At 41.4% G+C, this 18210-nt stretch overlaps 1 protein-coding gene across 6 annotated transcripts in view; it reads right to left on the bottom strand.

Annotated features, from left to right (window-relative positions):
- mettl8 (methyltransferase 8, methylcytidine) overlaps window positions 1-18210 on the bottom strand; it is a 65661-nt gene that overhangs the window by 11932 nt on the left and 35519 nt on the right. For 2 of the 6 annotated variants that reach the window (XM_068035350.1, XM_068035351.1), the window contains exons 9-10: window positions 4737-4843; window positions 1636-1701 (exon numbers count right to left, since the gene is read on the bottom strand). In XM_068035350.1, coding sequence (XP_067891451.1) covers window positions 1636-1701; window positions 4737-4843 — 173 coding nt within the window. Of the gene's footprint in view, window positions 1-410; window positions 562-1635; window positions 1702-4244; window positions 4371-4406; window positions 4595-4736; window positions 4844-18210 lie in introns of those variants that run through there. The other 4 variants (XR_010975341.1, XR_010975342.1, XM_068035353.1 and 1 more) reach the window with 4 other exon arrangements.

Here is an 18210-nt window from a genome sequence, read left to right as displayed (position 1 = left end):
CATTTATATAGATTAAGAGACCAAGAATAATGTATCTGAGTTTGATGATACAAAGCTAGGTGGGAATGTAAGCTGTGAGGAGAATACAAAGAGTCTGCAAAGAAATATAGATAGGTTAAGTGAATGGGTAACAAGGTGGTAGATGAAATATAATATGGGAAGTGTGAGATTATTCACTTTGGTTGGAAGAACTGAAAAGCAGAATATTTTTTTTAATAGGCATGAAACTTCTAAATGTTAATGTTGAGAGAGATTTGGATGCACTCATACAAGAAACACAGAAAGTTAGCATGCAGGTACAGCACATAATTAGGAAGGGAAATGACAGGTTGGCCTTTATTGCAAGGGGATTGAAGTATAAAAATAAAGAAGTCTTGCTGCAATGGTATCGGGCTGTCGTGAGAACTCACCTGGAGTACTATGTGCGGTTTTGATCTCCATATTCAGGGAAGGACGTATGTACTTGGAATGGAGACGGTACAGCAAAGGTTCACTAGATTGGTTCCTGGGATGAGAGGGTTGTCCTATGAAGAGCGGCTGAGTACATTGGACATATACTCTCTGTAGTTTAGAAGAACGAGAGGCAATCTCATTGAAATGTACAAGATTCTGAAGAAGCTTGACAGGGTAGACACTGAGAAATTGTTTTCCCTGGCTGGGGAATCTAGAACACAGATGCAGAGTCTCAGGATAAGGGGATGGTCATTTAGGTTTGAAAACAAGAATAAAGTTAGGTGACATGAGGAAAAGTCTTTTGATGCAATGACTGGTTATGATTTGGAATGCACTGTCTGATAGGGTGGTGGATACAGATGCCTTCAAAAGGGCATTGAAGGAGAAAATAAAATCTATGAGGTAAGAACAAGAGAGTGGAACTAACTGAAAGAGCTGGTGTAGACTTGATGAGTCAGATGGCCTCCGTCTGTGCTGTATTATTCTATGATGCTATGAAAATGTATTTTTGTGATTCACAGGCTGGAGCAAGGTTTTAGCTTTGTAGCTTAAAATAGAAAAATATTAAAATCACTTCTTAACAATGGAATTCAAACACCAGTATAGAACTAAAACAAACTGGGCGACAAACTAATGCCAGCAATATAATGAGTGGGTAGACACCACTGATAAAGTAGCAGAGAATTATGGATTTGTTCCCTAATATTGCCAACAGTGATTTCTAGTCTATGTTGTTCAATAGAATCAGCAACATATGAATATTAAATCCTTCCACAGCTCAGTGTCCAGTATTCTTTCAATGAAGTTGCAGTTAAAACATTACCTTTGCGAAAGTATTCTGTTTTGAGCTAAATTTTCCTGTGAATGACATTCTTCCATCTTCACTAAAGGAATTTTGAACATGTCAACCAGTTATTTCTGGAGACAACAGGCAAGCAGCTCACACTACTTACTGAGGACTGTTAAAACATGTTAACATTTCTCAAATTAGACTAATTTCACTTTTATTATCAAACATTATATTTGTGATACAAGTAGAATATTTAATGAGAATATTAAATCATTTGTGACCTTGCCATGTGTGGGTTTTGCAGATCTCTTCACTTGGGGAATACATTTTGTATTATGTAACCCCCAAATGAGCATTCTCTATAATTGAAAGTTCTCTGCTAATGTTCATACCTTTAGTAAAGAAGTAAACGCAAGTACCATCTCCTCGAACATAAAAGTTTCCAAATAAGCAGCGACCTAACAACAGAGTTTAAACATTTACAAGTTTGAAATTAAACAAAATATTTGGGTAGCTTTTGCACACAAATGTTATTATCACATTTAAATAGCATATTCAAAATATTTCAGATTAAGTAATATTTTTCACTCACTATCCTTTAGTGGTCAATGGTTTATATAAGGTAAAACAAAGTTGAGAAGGTGAGACGTAAAATGTATTCTGACAAGGATTCCTTCCAATATAATTTTAAATTCGGAGTGTTCCTCTGATGGTCAGTCACAAATCCACCAGTTGCTGCATACAAACCATGAAGGACACAGATTTGATCCTGCAACTATGAAAAATTAGTGATCTCAGACCATACTTCTACAATTCACTTTTACACTCCTGGTGTAGGAAATTAAAAAAAAAAACAGTTATGGCTCTTGCGTCCATTATTACGCAGTGACCTTTGTTTGAATGGGGAGGGGGAAATGTGTGTCACTTAAGGACTGGATTGGGTTCAACAATGCCACCCCTATACAGTCAAATTAACCTCGATTGCTCAAACTCAATATGAATAGCTACATTGGTGGGGCTACCATTAAATGTGGAGCTGTGCACCAACATGAGCCAGTGGCTTGGCCAGAATTATTTAAAAAACAGCAGAAGCTTCTGCACCCTGATGTTTAACCAAATATCTCCTACAATATTTTTTCCAAGCAGTAACTCTGTAGCCAGCTCTCCCTGTCATGTGTGGTTCAGTGGATAAGTACACCATGGGTTGTGCAGTCAGCCAGACCAACGAGAAAATCCAATATTTTATCTGTGCTGGGGTAGCCAAGAGAGTTGGTGGGAGAACTACATGTGTTTCTGTACTACAGAGGGAAAAAAAAGCCATGAAACCTCTTGTAATCATTGTTCAGTCATTTCGGGAACTGCTTGTTGCAATGGACCTTCACTGTTGCATGTAATTATTGCAAATACAGAATGCTGAGTCCATGTGAAAAAACTGGAGATGGAGGCAAGAGGGAAAAGTGAAAACTTTTACTAGATCATTGACTGCTGTGATGTCAGAAGTCAGCTTTATGTATGGAACTTAATTGGGAAAGCAGAGGTAGCTAAAATACAGATTGTACACATACTGAGAAGATTGCTGCACCAGCTTCATTTAAAGACTGCAAGTCAGAAGGAATACAGCAGTGCTTTTTCAGAGATAAGAATGGACAGCTGGTCTTAGGAAAAAGAGAAAAATGTACCAGCAAATACTGAAGATGCGTGGTACTTCCAAATGTTTCCACACAAATCTTAAGACAAAACATAACACTGGCCAAAAGACAAACCTACCACCACCACCACTCACTGTGTCAGCATAATAACAGCAACAATTCTGACGGTTTCACCTGCTACAGCAACCTGAAAGGTGGCTTGTCGTACTGATTTCTTTAGAACTCATGAAAATAGTCTTCAAGTCAGTGCAGGCAAGCATGAGTGCAAGAGACAGTTCGTCATTCACAGTGTTAGATTCTCTGACCTTCGAAAGGCATTGCAAGCAAAAGGATTCATTTTGGCAAAGTCAGTAAACGGTATAAGGAAAAGTGATAGAGGATGGTCAGACAATAAGATTATGAGTGATAAGTTGTCTTTCAAGAAGATGGAAAATTCAGACTTTAGATGAATGGACTTCATTATCTGACAACATATGAACATAAATGGCCATGGGATGGGAGCAAACTTTTGAAGCCTTGGGTTGATTTAAGTTCACTGTTCAATGTCAGCTGAAAAATGTATCCGTTTACAAGAAGTAAAATCATATGATCACTCACTGTTGAATGGCATTGTGTGCATTCCAACTGACAGCTGAAGTATGATGGGTAGAATCCAGAAGTTGATTTTTCAAATACAGATGCAGATATTACTTTCATAATCCCTTCAACCGTCATGAAAAAGTTCTGTATTTTGCTGTTGGGGCATCTCGTAGGAAAGACTTTTCAGTGCAATTCTGAGACTAACATTGGGACATCAATGGTGTAGCGCCACTACAAATCTTAACTAGGCCGGCAGAAATGGTACCACTGAAGCAGCAGCTGGAACTTGCAATACAGGCACCTGTTTCACATTTACCTATCTCTGCTATGTCTAGCAACAATTTTCAGGTAATGGTGACATATTACTTTGTGCAGCAGCAAATTTTTGTCTTGATGGCCCTCTGGGATATTGTTTTCCGAAGAGCTTTTACATTGCTGCAAAGTAGGCAGCTACAACTCAAACATTGTAAGATTTTTTGATGATTCTTAGTTTTATATACCGTTTAAGTTAAACTATGACAGCGTGTTGGTTAATGGGTAAGTTACTGGCTAATAGATTTGTGGCTGATGGATTTGTTTTTAGTTAAAAACTTCGAATGTGGTGTTTTATTTAGTGAGTATATTGTTACTGTGTTCCAAAAGGATTGGAAGGATTATTGTTAGGGCAGTGGAGACAAAAATTCTGGAATTATTAAAGAATCAGATGCTTTGATAATAGGATTACATGAAAGCAAGAGCCTGATGGACAAATAACTTTCCTCACTTGCACTTACCTTTGTGAATGCAAGGATGTATGGCTGTGTGAGTGTTCTCATTCAGTCACTTAGTCTGAAACTAGTGATTTCAGAATGTGCTGAGTGATACTTGCTGAAGTTGACCAGAGAGGAATTATTCCAGTTCTATAGTTTTAAAAAAATGTTATGAGTAGTAAACAAAAATGTTTTGAATCATTTTTAGAGAATATTTATTGTGTATTTGGCCCTTAACATTTAGGGAGTCCCAAGTACAAACCCTTTATTACATGAAGGCAAATAGTGACCTCATTTCCAACAGCACAATATACAAGATTGAGTCCCCAAATTTTGGGATCATCCTAGTAAAATTTGCAGTCCAGCCCGAGTCACTACCCAGGAAAAGAAGGGAAGAAAACAAAGAGAAAATGAACACAAAGAGGTCATGTAACTGTAAACATCTAAAGTGACACACCTATAGTGTTTTTAAAAGATGAAATTACTTTTTAAGAAAATAAAATATTAAGAAATTACCTTTCTTTAATCTCAGCTGAGTCATATCATATCTACCATAATCCCGAAATAATATCATCCCTCCAGGTTTGAGTAACTTGCTCAGTCTACTTATAACCTTCTGCATCCTAAAGGCATGGAAATAAATCTCAGTTAAACTTGCATAAAGTTTGATAATTTAATTGAAATAAAAAGAAAGGCATTTGTATTTAAAGCATTAGCACCATTTAGTATCCAAAATGGTTATTTGTGTGATATTTAAAGGATGCAATTACTTGAATTATTGCTTTGAAAAAGTGGCAAGAATGTTTTATTGTCGTGAATTGTGTTCATGCCTGCCTGAATGACACGGCTAGGATCAGAATCTGTAGTTAGCTTCTATATGGTTTTGGAGGGGAGCAAGCAGGACAGGCTACTCTGCTCATTTTCAAGATACTGCTGGAGTTTTAATTCCTCTTTTTGGCCGAAACAAATAAAACAGTCCAAAAGCAAAATACTGTGGATGCTGGAAATCTGAAATAAAAACAGAAAATGCTGGAAATACTCGACAGGTCAGACAGCATCTGTGCAGGGAGAAACAGAGTTAACATTTCAGGTTGATGACCTTTCTGATGATAATAGAAACATGGGAATGGTATAATCATATTTTGAAGTTCAGATGAGAGTGATAAATTTCTCAAGGTTCTCTCTCGTTATAACATCACTTGAACCCTCAATAAGATTAACAATCTTATGGTTATTTCCAGGAATTCAAATTACCTACAGCCTATCATGCACTTATAATTCAACTTATATAATTCTGCTTTAGAACTACAAAATAAATGATCTCATTTATAATCTCTTTTAATCATATTCTTCTGTAGTGACAGCAGACATCATACTACTCCATGTGTTGAAATTGAGCATTGGGAGAAAAAATTGTCATTTTTGTTTTGAAGAATACTGTACTTTTATGGAATCCTCTAATAGGCCAAATTGGTAATATTCGAAGTGTTGCATTGCCTCCTTGAATTTTACAACGTTCTAAGCCGAAAATGCATCTTTGAAGTCCTTCCCAGTTGTTAAGACTACTTAGTGGTTAGAACATGCACATTTTGACCCGGCTGCAGTGCATTGGATACTTTTTACATGGAATGATGAACAAGATTCCCCAAAGATGCCTTCTACATTTTCCACATTGAGGCAAAGGGACAATTTGAGGAGCTAAGGCAACCCTAACTCTCCAGTGCCAAATACAACCATGGAAATACATAGCTGTCATAGTGATTGCAGTCGCTGCTACTCAATACACATGGTGAGAAGTGCAAAAGAAAATGCATGATCGGAAGCCCAAATGTAGGTGGCCTTAGCCAAGAACGAGTGCCCTACAATAGTCTTGTAGCAAAATGAATTTTGGCGAGGTTGCCTGAAGTGGATTTTTGTTGACTTATAATATTGCTATATTTCTACAATATGGCAGCAGCCTGGAATTCGTCCCACCAACAGTGCTTTGATGGTGGTAACTAACTATTCTGTAGGAGGATTGTTATATACAATTCCAAACACTGTGTACCATTAAGAGATGGCTCTTTGTGATACCTGAAGCTTCATTCCCTTCTCTTCCCTTTGCACATCAGGGGCCTTATCTAAGGTAGACAACAGGAAGCCTCTTATTCAAACATGAAAAAAGGCAGGCATCCACCTCAGGGTAGTTACTTTGTTGACAGCTGGTGGACCGAGCTCCCATCTCAGTAACTTAAAAAGGGAAAGTAGCAGAGAGAGTTGACAAAGGAACTCTGTCTGTGTCTTAGACACAGCGGGTGATCTCTGTTCTTGCAATGGCAGCATGAAGCTGTATATATTTAAAAAGTCAGATCCAGATTTTCTTTAGAAGCTTAGATGCAGAAGGTAAACCAATTTTCAGTGTTAATAAGTTGCATCTTTTTTTCTTGATCTGAACAGTGCAGGAAAATTAACTGTTCTTCCTGTGAGAACTGCATACTGTTCATTCGTATATTTTATGTAAATGAACTAGTTTATAATTTGAATAAATTAAGTACCTGTACATGAAATTATCACAAATTATGAAAAAAATGACAGGCAGCAAAAGACCATCTGATCCATCAAGTCTGCCCCACAGTCTCATGATTTAGACACACCCCTATCCATCATTAACCATGTAATCTCCTGGAAGAAACAAAAGACCATTGCCAATTAGGGGGGAAAATAAAATCTGGAAAATTCCTCTCTGACTCCCTTAAGCTTGTTTAGGAGGTCATATTGACCATAGTTATATTACCGAGCATTTCAAATACCTTTTATAAGATGGGATCTCCACCCCAAATAGGCACTGGCTTAGCTCTCTTTCAAAGATATGCAGAGAGTCAGCACTCATCACAGAAGCCGGCACCTTGTTCCATAGGTCTATTATCTATGAACTGCCTAACATCTAACGTAGCCCTGCCCTTGTATAATTTATATGTATGACTCCTGGTCTTCATCAATCTATCAAACTGAAATAATCTATCAGTAGGCACACAATCTTACATTTTAACTATTTTATGGATCTCTGTCAAATCACCCTGAAATCTACACATCTTTTAAGTGAACAGACGCAGCTTTTTAAGCCTGAGTAATTAATGCTGCTTGAGCTAGGAATAATTTTCACAGGCAGCTCACCATCACCTCCTCAAAAGCAACTACGGATGGGTAACAAATGCTGGCCTTGCCAGCGACACTCATATCCCATGAAAACATTTTTAAAAAATCCTCTGAAGCTTTCCAAAGTCTTAATATCAACCACCATATTTTTTAAAATATTCATTCGTAGGAGGTGGGCGTCGCTGGCTAGGCCAGCATTTATTGCACATTCCAAATTGCCCTTGAGGTGGTGGTGAGCTGCCTTCTTGACCACAGCAGTCCTTGGGGTGTAGGTATACCCACAATGCTGTTAGGAAGGGAATTCCAGGATACTGACCCAGCAACTGTGAAGGAATGGCAATATAGTTACAAGTCAGGATGGTGTGTGGTTCGGATGGGAACCTGCAGGTGGCGTTCCCATGCATCTGCTGCCCTTGTCCTTCTAGGTGGCAGAGGTCAGGGGATTGGAAGGTGCTGTGGAAGGAGTAAACTGGCATAGGTCAAATAAGATTGGAGAAATGAATGCATGGCTCAAAGACTGGTGTGGTAGAAATGGGTTCCGGTTCATGGGGCACTGGCACCAGTACTGGGGAAAGTGGGGGCTGTACTGTTGGGATGGTCTTCACCTGAACCGTGCGGGGACCAGTGTTCTTGTGAGCAGCATAATGAAGGAAGTAGAGAGGGTTTTAAACTAAATAGTAGTGGCAAGGGATCACATTTGGGAAGATGTGGTAAATCAAAGAGTAGAGACAAGGCAAGAGAGAAAGGTATTAATCTGGGAAATGATAAACTCTGTCCCTCCGCGACAGGAGGGACAGAGAGTACAAATCTATGAGTAAGTTAGCAGATAAGGCTAGAGGTTACAAAAATAATAAAAGGACAAAACTAAAGGCTCTGTCTCTGAATGCACACAGCATTCAAAACAAAACAGATGAACTGATAGCGCAAATAGAAATAAGTAAGTACGATCGGATAGCCATTACAGAGACATGGCTGCAGGATGACATTGAATGGGACCTGAATATTGAAGGGTACATGACATTTAGGAAGGACAGGAAGCCAGGAAAAGGTGGAGGGGTGACTCTGATAATTAATGATGGTATAAGCACAATAGGGAACGATGACCTAGTTTTAGGAAACCAGGATGTTTGGGTAGAGATGAGAAATGATAAAGGCAAGAAATCACTTGTGGGAGTGGTAGGACAGGGTATAAAGGAAGAAATCATGGAAGCTTATGAGAAAAGAACCACGATAATCATGGGGGATTTTAATCTACATATAGACTGGAAAAACCAGAAGGCAAAGGTAGCCTAGATGAGTTCATAGAATGTTTTCAGGATCTTTTCTTAATAACATCACGCTCTGCAGCCAACCAGAGAGCAGGCTATGCTAGACCTGGTATTGTGCAACGAGATAGGAATAATTAATAACCTGATAGTGAAGGCGCTCCGAGGCAGCAGCGATCAGTTTGAGGGAGAGAAGAGTGGGTCGAAGACTGGTATTTTAAACTTAAATAAGGGCAGTTATGAGAGCATGAAAGCGGAGCTAGCTAATGTAAACTGGCAAAGTAGGTTAAGGGATAGGCCAACAGAGGTGCAGTAGCAGGCATTTAAGGGGATATTTCAGAATACACAGAATAGATACATTCCAAAGAGAAAGAAAAATTCCAAGGAGAGGAGTAACATACGCTGTGGATAAAGGGGAGCCTATTGATGTACTGTACTTGGATTTCCAGAAGGCTTCTGACAAGGTACCATATAAAAGATTATTGTGCAAAGTAGGAGCTCATGGTGTCGGGGGTAGCATATGAGCATGGATGGAAGATTTTCTGGCTGGCAGAAAACAGTATGCATAAATGGGTCCGTTTCTGATTGGCAGGATGTGACGAGTGGAGTCCCACAGGGGTCTGTGCTGAGGCCTCAACTTTTTACAATTTATATCAATGACTTGGATGAGGGGAGCGATGGCATGGTGGCTAAATTTGCAGATGACACAAAGATAGGTAGGAAAGTATGTTGTGAAGAGGACATAAGGAGCTTGCAGACTAATATAGATAGGTTGAATGAGTGGGCAAAAATCTGGCAGGTGGAGTATAATGCGGGAAAATGTGAAGTTGTTCACTTTGGCAGGAAGAATAAAAAAGCAGAGTATTACTTAAATGGAGAACGACTGCAGAATTCCGAGGTGCAGAGGGATCTAGGTGTTCTAGTGCATGATTCACAAAACATTAGTAGGCAGGTACAGCAAGTAATAAAGAAGGCTAATGGAATGCTATCCTTTATTACTAGAGGAATTGAAAATAAAAGTAAGAATGTTATGCTTCAGTTATGTAGGGCATTGCTGAGACCACATCTCGAATACTGTGTGCAGTTTTGGTCTCCTCATTTAAGGAAAGATGGAAATGTGTTGGAGGCGGTTCAGAGGAGGCTTACTAGATTGATACCTGGAATGAGCGAGTTGTCTTATGAGGAAAGGTTGGAAAGACTGGGCTTGTTTCCACTGGAGTTCAGAAGCGTGAGGGGTGACTTGATTGAAGTATATAAGATCCTGAAAGGTCTTGACAAGGTGGATGTGGAAAGGATGTTTCCTCTTATAGGTGAATCCAGAACTAGGGGGACACTGTTTTAAAATTAGGGGTCGCCCTCTTAGGACAGCGATGAGAAATTGTTTCTCTGAGGGTCGTGCGACTTTGGAACTCTCTGCCTCAGAAGGTGGTGGAGGCTGGGTCATTGAATATTTTTAAGGTGGAGGTAGATAGATTCTTGTTAGGCACGGGAATCAAAGGATATAGATGGGAGTGTGGAATTCGAGACACAAACAGATCAGCCATGATCTTATTGAATGGCGGAGCAGGCTTGAGGGGCTGAATGGCCTACTTCTGCTCCTAATTTGTACGTTCATCCATGGTTAACTAAAAAAGTTAAAGGTAGTTATCAAAATTGAGAAAAAACTTATAATTGCGCAGAGATGGATAGCAGGCCAGAAGATTGGAAAGAATAACTAAGATTAACAAGGGGGGAAAAATTAGAGTATAACAGAAAGCTGTCTAGAAATATAAAAACAGATAGTAAGAGTGTCTATAGATATTTTTAAAAAGTTTTTTAAAAAGTGAGCATTGGTCGTAGAGAAAGTGAGTGTGGGAATTAATAATGGAAAATAAGAAGATGGCAGATGAATTGAACAGGTATTTTGTATTGGTCTTCACTATAGAGGGTACAAGTAACATCACAGAAATAGCTGTAAATCAGGAAATGGAAGGGAGAGAGGAACTCAAGAAAATAACAATCACTAGGGAAGTGGTTCTGAGCAAATTGCTGGAGCTGCGGGCTGACAAGTCCCCGGGTTCTGATGGACTTCATCCTAGGATCTTAAAAGAAGTGGCTAGTGAGATAGTTGATGCGTTGGTTTTAATTTTCCAAATTTCCTAGATTCGGGGAAGGTTCTATTAGATTGGAAAATAATGAATCTAATTCCTTTATTCAAAAAGGGAGGGAGACAGAAAGCAAGAAACTACTGCACAGTTAGCTTAACATCTGTTCTACGGAAAATGTTAGAATCTATTATTGAAGACGTTATAGCAGGGCACTTAGAAAAATTCAAGATAATCAGGCAGAGTCAACATGGTTTGAACAGGCACCCCAAGGTCCCTCTGACCCTCTGTACTCCCTAGGGTCCTACCATCCATTGTATATTCCCTTGCCTTGTTAGTCCACCCAAAGTGCATCACCTCACACTTCTCCGGATTAAACTCCATTTGCCACTGCTCCGCCCATCTCACCAGCCCATCTATATCAAAGAACAACGAACAGTACAGCACAGGAACAGGCCATTCGGCCCTCCAAGCCTGTGCCGATCTTGATGCCTGCCTAAACTAAAACCTTCTGCACCTCTGGGGACCGTATCCCTCTTTTCTTTCTTTTGGGCCTCCTTATCTCGAGAGACAATGGATACGCGCCTGGAGGTGGTCAGTGGTTTGTGAAGCAGCGCCTGGAGTGGCTATAAAGGCTAATTCTAGAGTGACAGGCTCTTCCACAGGTGCTGCAGAGAAATTTGTTTGTCGGGGCTGTTGCACAGTTGGCTCTCCCCTTGCGCCTCTGTCTTTTTTCCTGCCAACTACTAAGTCTCTTCGACTCGCCACATTTTAGCCCTGTCTTTATGGCTGCCCGCCAGCTCTGGTGAACGCTGGCAACTGACTCCCACGACTTGTGATCAATGTCACAGGATTTCATGTCGCGTTTGCAGACGTCTTTAAAGCGGAGACGTGGACGGCCGGTGGGTCTGATACCAGTGGCGAGCTCGCTGTACAATGTGTCTTTGGGGATCCTGCCATCTTCCATGCGGCTCACATGGCCAAGCCATGTTCCCATCTTATTCACGTATTTGTCAAGATGCCTCTTAAACGTCGCTATCGTACCTGCTTCCACCACCTCCCACGGCAGCAAGTTCCAGGCACTCACCACCCTCTGTTTAAAAAAATTGCCTCGCACATCGCCTTTAAACTTTGCCCCTCTCACCTTAAGCTTATGTCCCCTAGTAACTGACTTTTCCACCCTGGGAAAAAAGCTTCTGACTATCCACTCCGAACTTTGTAAACCTCTATCATGTCACCCTTCCACCTCCGTCGTTCCAGTGAAAACAATCCGAGTTTATCCAAGCTCTCTTCATAGCTAATACCCTCCAGACCAGGCAACATCCTGGTAAGCCTCTTCTGTACCCTCTCCAAAGCCTCAACATCCTTCTGGTCGTGTGGCGACCAGAATTGTATGCAATATTCCAAGTGTGGCCTAACTGAAGTTCCGTACAGCTGCAGCATGACTTGCCAATTTTTATACTCTATGCCCTGTCCGTGAAGGCAAGCATGTCATATGCCATCCTGACTACCTTATCCACCTGCTTTGTCACTTTCAGTGATCTGTGAACCTGTATGCCCAGATCTCTCGGCCTGTCAATACTCCTATGGTTCTGCCAACAGGACTACTATCGTCCTGTAGTCGAAGGCTTTCCTCCTCACTATTCACGACACCACAAATTTTCGTGTCATCTGCGAACTGACTGATCATACCTCCTAGATTCATGTCTAAATCATTAACGTACACTACAAACAGTAAGGTCCCAGCATTGATCCCTGCGGTACACCACTGGTCACAGGCTTCCAATCGTAGAAACAACCCTCTACCATCACCCGCTGCCTCCTGCCACTAAGCCAACCAATTTGCCAAATTACCCTGGATTCCATGGACTTTTACTTTCTTAACCAATCTCCCATGCGGGACCTTATCAAAAGCCTAACTGAAGTCTATAAAGACCACATCAACTGCACTACCCTTATCCATACCTTTAGTCACCTCCTCGAAAAATTCAATCCAATTTGTTAGACACGATCTCCCCCTGACAAAGCCATGCTGACTATCCCTGATTAATCCCTGCTCTCCAATTAGAGATTAATCCTGACTCAGAATTTTTTCCAATAATTTCCCTACCACTGATGTTAGACTCACCAGCCTGTAATTACCTAGTTTATCCCTGCTACCCTTCTTGAATAATGGTACCACATTCGCTGTCCTCCAATCCTCTGTTACCTCTCCTGTGGCCAGAGAGGATCTGAAAATTTGTGTCAGAGCTCCCGCTATCTCCTCCCTTGCCTCACATAGCAGCCTGGGATACATCTCATCTGGGCCTGGGGATTTATCCACCTTTAAGCCCACTAATACAGCTAATTTCAATGCTAATTTGATCAAGTATATCACGACCCCCTTCCCTGATCACTACACATACATCCTCCCTCTCCATAGTGAACACAGATGAAAAGCAATTTTTCAAAACTTCACCTATGTCCTCCGGCTCCACACACAGATTGCCTCTTTGATCCCTAATAGGCCCCACTTTTTCCCTGGTTATCCTCTTGCCCCTAACATACTTATAAAGCGCCTTGGGATTTTCCTTTATCTTGTCTGCCAGTGATTTTTCATGCTCCCTCTTCGCTCTCCTACACTTTCTATACTCTTCCAGGGCCTCCGCTGTTTTCAGCACTCTAAATCTGCCATACGCCTCTTTTTCTATCCTTATCCAATCCTCCATATCCCTTGACCTCCAGGGTTCCCTTGACCTGTTGGTCCTACTCTTCACCTTTACAGGAACATGCTGCTCATGAACCCTCACAATTTCCCTTCGAAATGACTCCCACTAGTCTGATGTAGACTTTCCTATAAGAAGCTGCTCCCAGTTCACTTTGGCCAGATTCTGTTTTACTGTATTGAAATCTGCCTTCCCCCAACTCAGTACTTTTATTTCCGGTCTCTCCATGTCCTTTTCCATAACAACCTTAAATCTTAGAGTTATGGTCACTATCCCCAAAATGCTCCCACACTGACACTTCTACCACTTGTCCGGCTTCATTACCTAGGATTAAGTCCAGTACTGCCCCTCCTCTTGTAGGACTCTACGTGCTGGCTCAAAAAGCTCTCCTGAATGCACTTTAAGAATTCTGCCCCCTTTAAGCCTGTTGCACTAAAACTATCCCCTCTAATATAGGGGAAGTTGAAATCCCCTACTAGTATTACCCTCTTATTATTGCACCTCTCTGAGATTTGCCTACATATCTGCTCCTCTACCAATGCCTGACAGTTTGGAGACCTGTAGTACACTCCCAGCCAAGTAATAGCCCCCTTTTTAAGTTCTACCCATATGGCCTCATTAGAGGAACCTTCTAAGATATCATCCCTCCGTACTGCAGTAATTGTCTCTTTAATCAACAGTGCAATGCCACCTCCTCTTTTACCACCCCCCCCTATCATGTCTGAAGATTCTATACCCTGGGATATTAAGCTGCCAGTCCTGCCCTTCCCTCAACCATGTCTCAGTAATAGTAATAATATCATATTCCCATGTGTTAATCAACGCCCTCAATTCATCTGCCTTACTAGTAAGACTCCTTGCATTAAAATAGATACAATCCAGCCTTGCATTATTTGCCTGAGCCTTAAAAGGTCTACATTTAATCTGTCCGGACTGACTTAGCCTCACATTTATATTTGATTGTACATCACCCCCTACTGTGCTTCCACTCTGTATCCCATCCCCCTGCCAGATTAGTTTAAACCCCACCCCCACAACAGCACTAGCAAACCTCCCAACAAGGATGCTGGTCCCGTTCTGGTTCAAGTGCAACCCGTCCATCTTATACAGATTCCACCTTCGCCAGAAACAGGCCCAGTGATCCAAGAATCTAAAGCCTTCCCTCCTGCACCAACTCCCCAACCATGCATTCATCTGTTCTAACCTCCAATTCATAAACGGAAGAAACCCAGAGATTATGTACTGCACTTAGATTTCCAGAAGGCATTTGATAAGGTGCCATATCAAAGGTTATTGCAGAAAATAAAAGCTCATGGTGTAGGGGGGTGACATATTGACATGGATAGAAGCTTGGCTAGCTAACAGGAAACAGAGAGTAGGCATAAATGGGTCATTTTCTAGTTGGCAAAATGTAATTGAGTGGTGTGCCACAGGGATCAGCGCTGGGGCCTCAACTTCATACAATTTATATAAATGACTTGGATGAAGGACCGAAGATATAGAACTTAAATTTGCTGATGACACAAAGATACGTAGGAAAATAAGTTGTGAAGAGGACATAAGGAGGCTACAATGGGATATTGATAGGTTAAGTGAGTGGGCAAAGATCTGGGAAATGGAATATAATGTGGGAAAATGTGAAATTGTCCATTTTGGCACAAGAATAAAAAAAGCATATTATCTAAATGGTGAGAGATTGCAGAGCTCTGAGATGCAGATGGATTTGGGTGTCTTAGTGCATGAATTGCAAAAGGTTAGCATGCAGGTACAGCATGTAATTAGGGAAGCTAATGGAATGTTATCATTTATTGCGAGGGGAAGTGAATACAAAAGTAGGGAGTTTATGGTTCAGTTATACCAACGAGAGAACAGGCCATCCTGGACTGGGTATCGTGTAATGAGAGAGGAATAATGGACAATCTAGTAGTGCGAGACCCCTTGGGGATGAGTAACCATAATATGATAGAATTCTTCATCAAGATGGAGATGACGTAGTTGATTCTGAGACTAGGGTCCTGACTCTTAGTAAAGGAAACTACGAAGGTATGAGGTGCAAGTTGGCTATGATGGATTGGAAAGCATTACTTAAAGGGATGATGGTGAATAGGCAATGGCAAACATTTAAAGAGCGCATGGATGAACTGCAACAATTGTTTATCCCTGTCTGGCATAAAAGTAAAACGGGGAAGGTAGCCAAACCATGGCTTACAAGGGAAATCAGAGAAAGCATGAGATCCAAGAAAGAGGCATATAAATCTGCCAGAAAAAACAACAGACCTGAGGATTGGGAGCAGTTTAGAATTCAGCAAAGGAGGACCAAGGGATTGATTAAGAAAGGGAAAATAGAGTACGAGAGCAAGCTTACGGGGAACATAAAAACTGACCGTAAAAGTTTCAATAGGTATGTGAAGAGAAAAAGATTGAAGAAGACAAATGTAGGTCCCTTACATTCAGAAACAGGGGAATTTATTATGGGGAACAAGAAATGGCTGACCAACTAAATGCATACTTTGGTTCTGTCTTCACAAAGGAGGACACAAATATCATACCAGAAATGTTGGGGAACACAGGGCTTAGTGAGAGAGAGGAACTGAAGGAAATCAGTATTCGCAGAGAAATGGTGTTGGGGAAATTGATGGGATTGAAGGCCGTTAAATCCCCAGGGCCTGATGGTATGCATTCCAGAGTACTTAAGGAAGTAGCCCTCGAAATAGTGGATGCATTGGTGGTCATCTTCCAAGATTCTATAGACTCTGGAACAGCTCCTACAGATTGGAGAGTAGCTAATGTAACCCCACTATTTAAAAAGGGAGGTAGAGAGAAAGCAGGGAATTACAGACCAGTCAGCCTGACGTCGGTAGTGGGGAAAATTCTAGAGTCCATGATCAAAGATTTTATAGCAGAGCATTGAGAGAACAGTGGTAGGATCGGGCAGAGTCAGCATGAATTTACGAAAGGGAAATCATGCTTGACAAATCAACTAGAATTCTTCGAGGATGTAACCAATAGAGTTGATGATGGGGAGCCAGTGGATGTGGTTTATTTGGACTTTCACAAGGCTTTCAACAAAGTCCCACATAGGAGATTAGCATGTAAAATTAAAGCGCATGGGATTGGGGGTAGTGCATTGCGATGGATGGAAAATTGGTTGGCAGACAGGAAACAAAGAGGAGGGATAAATGGGTCTTTTTCCGAATGGCAGGCAGTGACTAGTGGGATACCGCAGGGATCGGTGCTAGGACCCCAGCTATTCACAATATACATTAATGATTTAGATGAGGGAACTAAATGTAATATCTTCAAATTTGCAGATGATACAAAACTGGGTGGGAGGGTGAGTTGTGAGGAGGATGCAGAGGCGCTTCAGGGTGATTTGGACAAGTTGAGTGAGTGGGCTTATGCATGGCATATGCAGTATCATGTGGATAAATGTGAGGTTATCCACTTTGGTAGCAAAAACAGGAAGGCAGATTATTATCTGAACAGCTATAAACTGAGAGAGGGGAATATGCAGCAAGACTTGGGTGTTCTCGTACACCAGTTGCTGAAGGTAAGCATGCAGGTGCAACAGGCGGTAAAAAAGGCAAATGGTATGCTGGCCTTCATAGCGAGGATTCGAGTACAGAAGCAGGGATACCAGACTGATTCCTGGGATGGCGGGACTGATATAAGGAGAGATTGAGTCAGTTAGGATTATATTTGCTGGAGTTCAGAAGACTAAGGGGAGATCTCATAGAAACCTGTAAAATTCTAACAGGATTTGACAGGGTAGATGCAGGAAGGATGTTCCTGATGGTGGGGGAGTCCAGAACCAGGGGTCATAGTCTAAGGATATGGGGTAAACCTTTCAGGACTGAGATGAGAAGAAATTTCTTCACCCAGAGAGTGGTGAGCCTGTGGAATTCGCTACCACAGAAAGCAGTTGAGGTCAAAACATTGTATGTTTTCAAAAAGGAGTTAGATATAGCTCTTGGGTCTAAAGGGATCAAAGGGTATGGGGCGAAAGCAGGAACAGGCTACTGAGTGGATGATCAGCCATGATTATAATGAATGGCGGAGCAGGCTCGAAGGGCCAAATGGCCTACTCCTGCTTCTATTTTCTATGTTTCTATGTTAAGATCTTGAGGGGTCTTGACAGGGTGGATGTGGAATGTTTCTCCTTCTGGGAGAATCTAGGACTTGGAGTCACTGTTTAAAAATAAGGGGTTGCCCATTTAAGACAGAGATGAGCAGAAAGTTTTTCTCTCAGAGGGTCATGAATTATTGGAAGTCTCTTCCTCAAAAGGCAGTGGAAGCAGAGTCTTTGAATATTTTTAAGGCAAAGATGGATAGATTCTTGATAAGCAAGGGGGTGAAAGGTTATTGGGAGGAGGCAGGAATGTGGAGTTAAGGTTACAATAAGATCAGCCATGATCTTGTTGAATGGCGGAGCAGGCTTGAGGGGCTCAGTGGCCTACTCATGCTCCTAATTCATATATTCGATGAGCCTTGGTGAGTTCCTGCAATGCATCTAGTAGACGGTACACACTGCTGCCACTGTGCATCAGTGGCAAAGGGAGTGAATGATAAAGGTTGTGGATGGGGTGCCAATCAAGCGGGCTGCTTTGTCCTGGATGGTGCTGAGCTTCTTGAGTATTGTTGGAGCTGCACTCATCCAGGCAATTGGAGAGTATTTCATCACACTCCTGACTTGTGCCTTGTAGATGGTGGACAGGCACTGGGGAGATAGGAGGCAAGTTACTCGCTACAGAATTCCCAGCCTCTGACCTGCTCTTGTAGCCACAGCATTTGTGGTTTGTCC

Source organism: Heterodontus francisci, chromosome 7 (genome assembly GCF_036365525.1).
Source record: "Heterodontus francisci isolate sHetFra1 chromosome 7, sHetFra1.hap1, whole genome shotgun sequence".
NCBI classification, from domain to species: domain Eukaryota; kingdom Metazoa; phylum Chordata; class Chondrichthyes; order Heterodontiformes; family Heterodontidae; genus Heterodontus; species Heterodontus francisci.
This window is presented reverse-complemented; position numbering and strand designations above follow the sequence as displayed.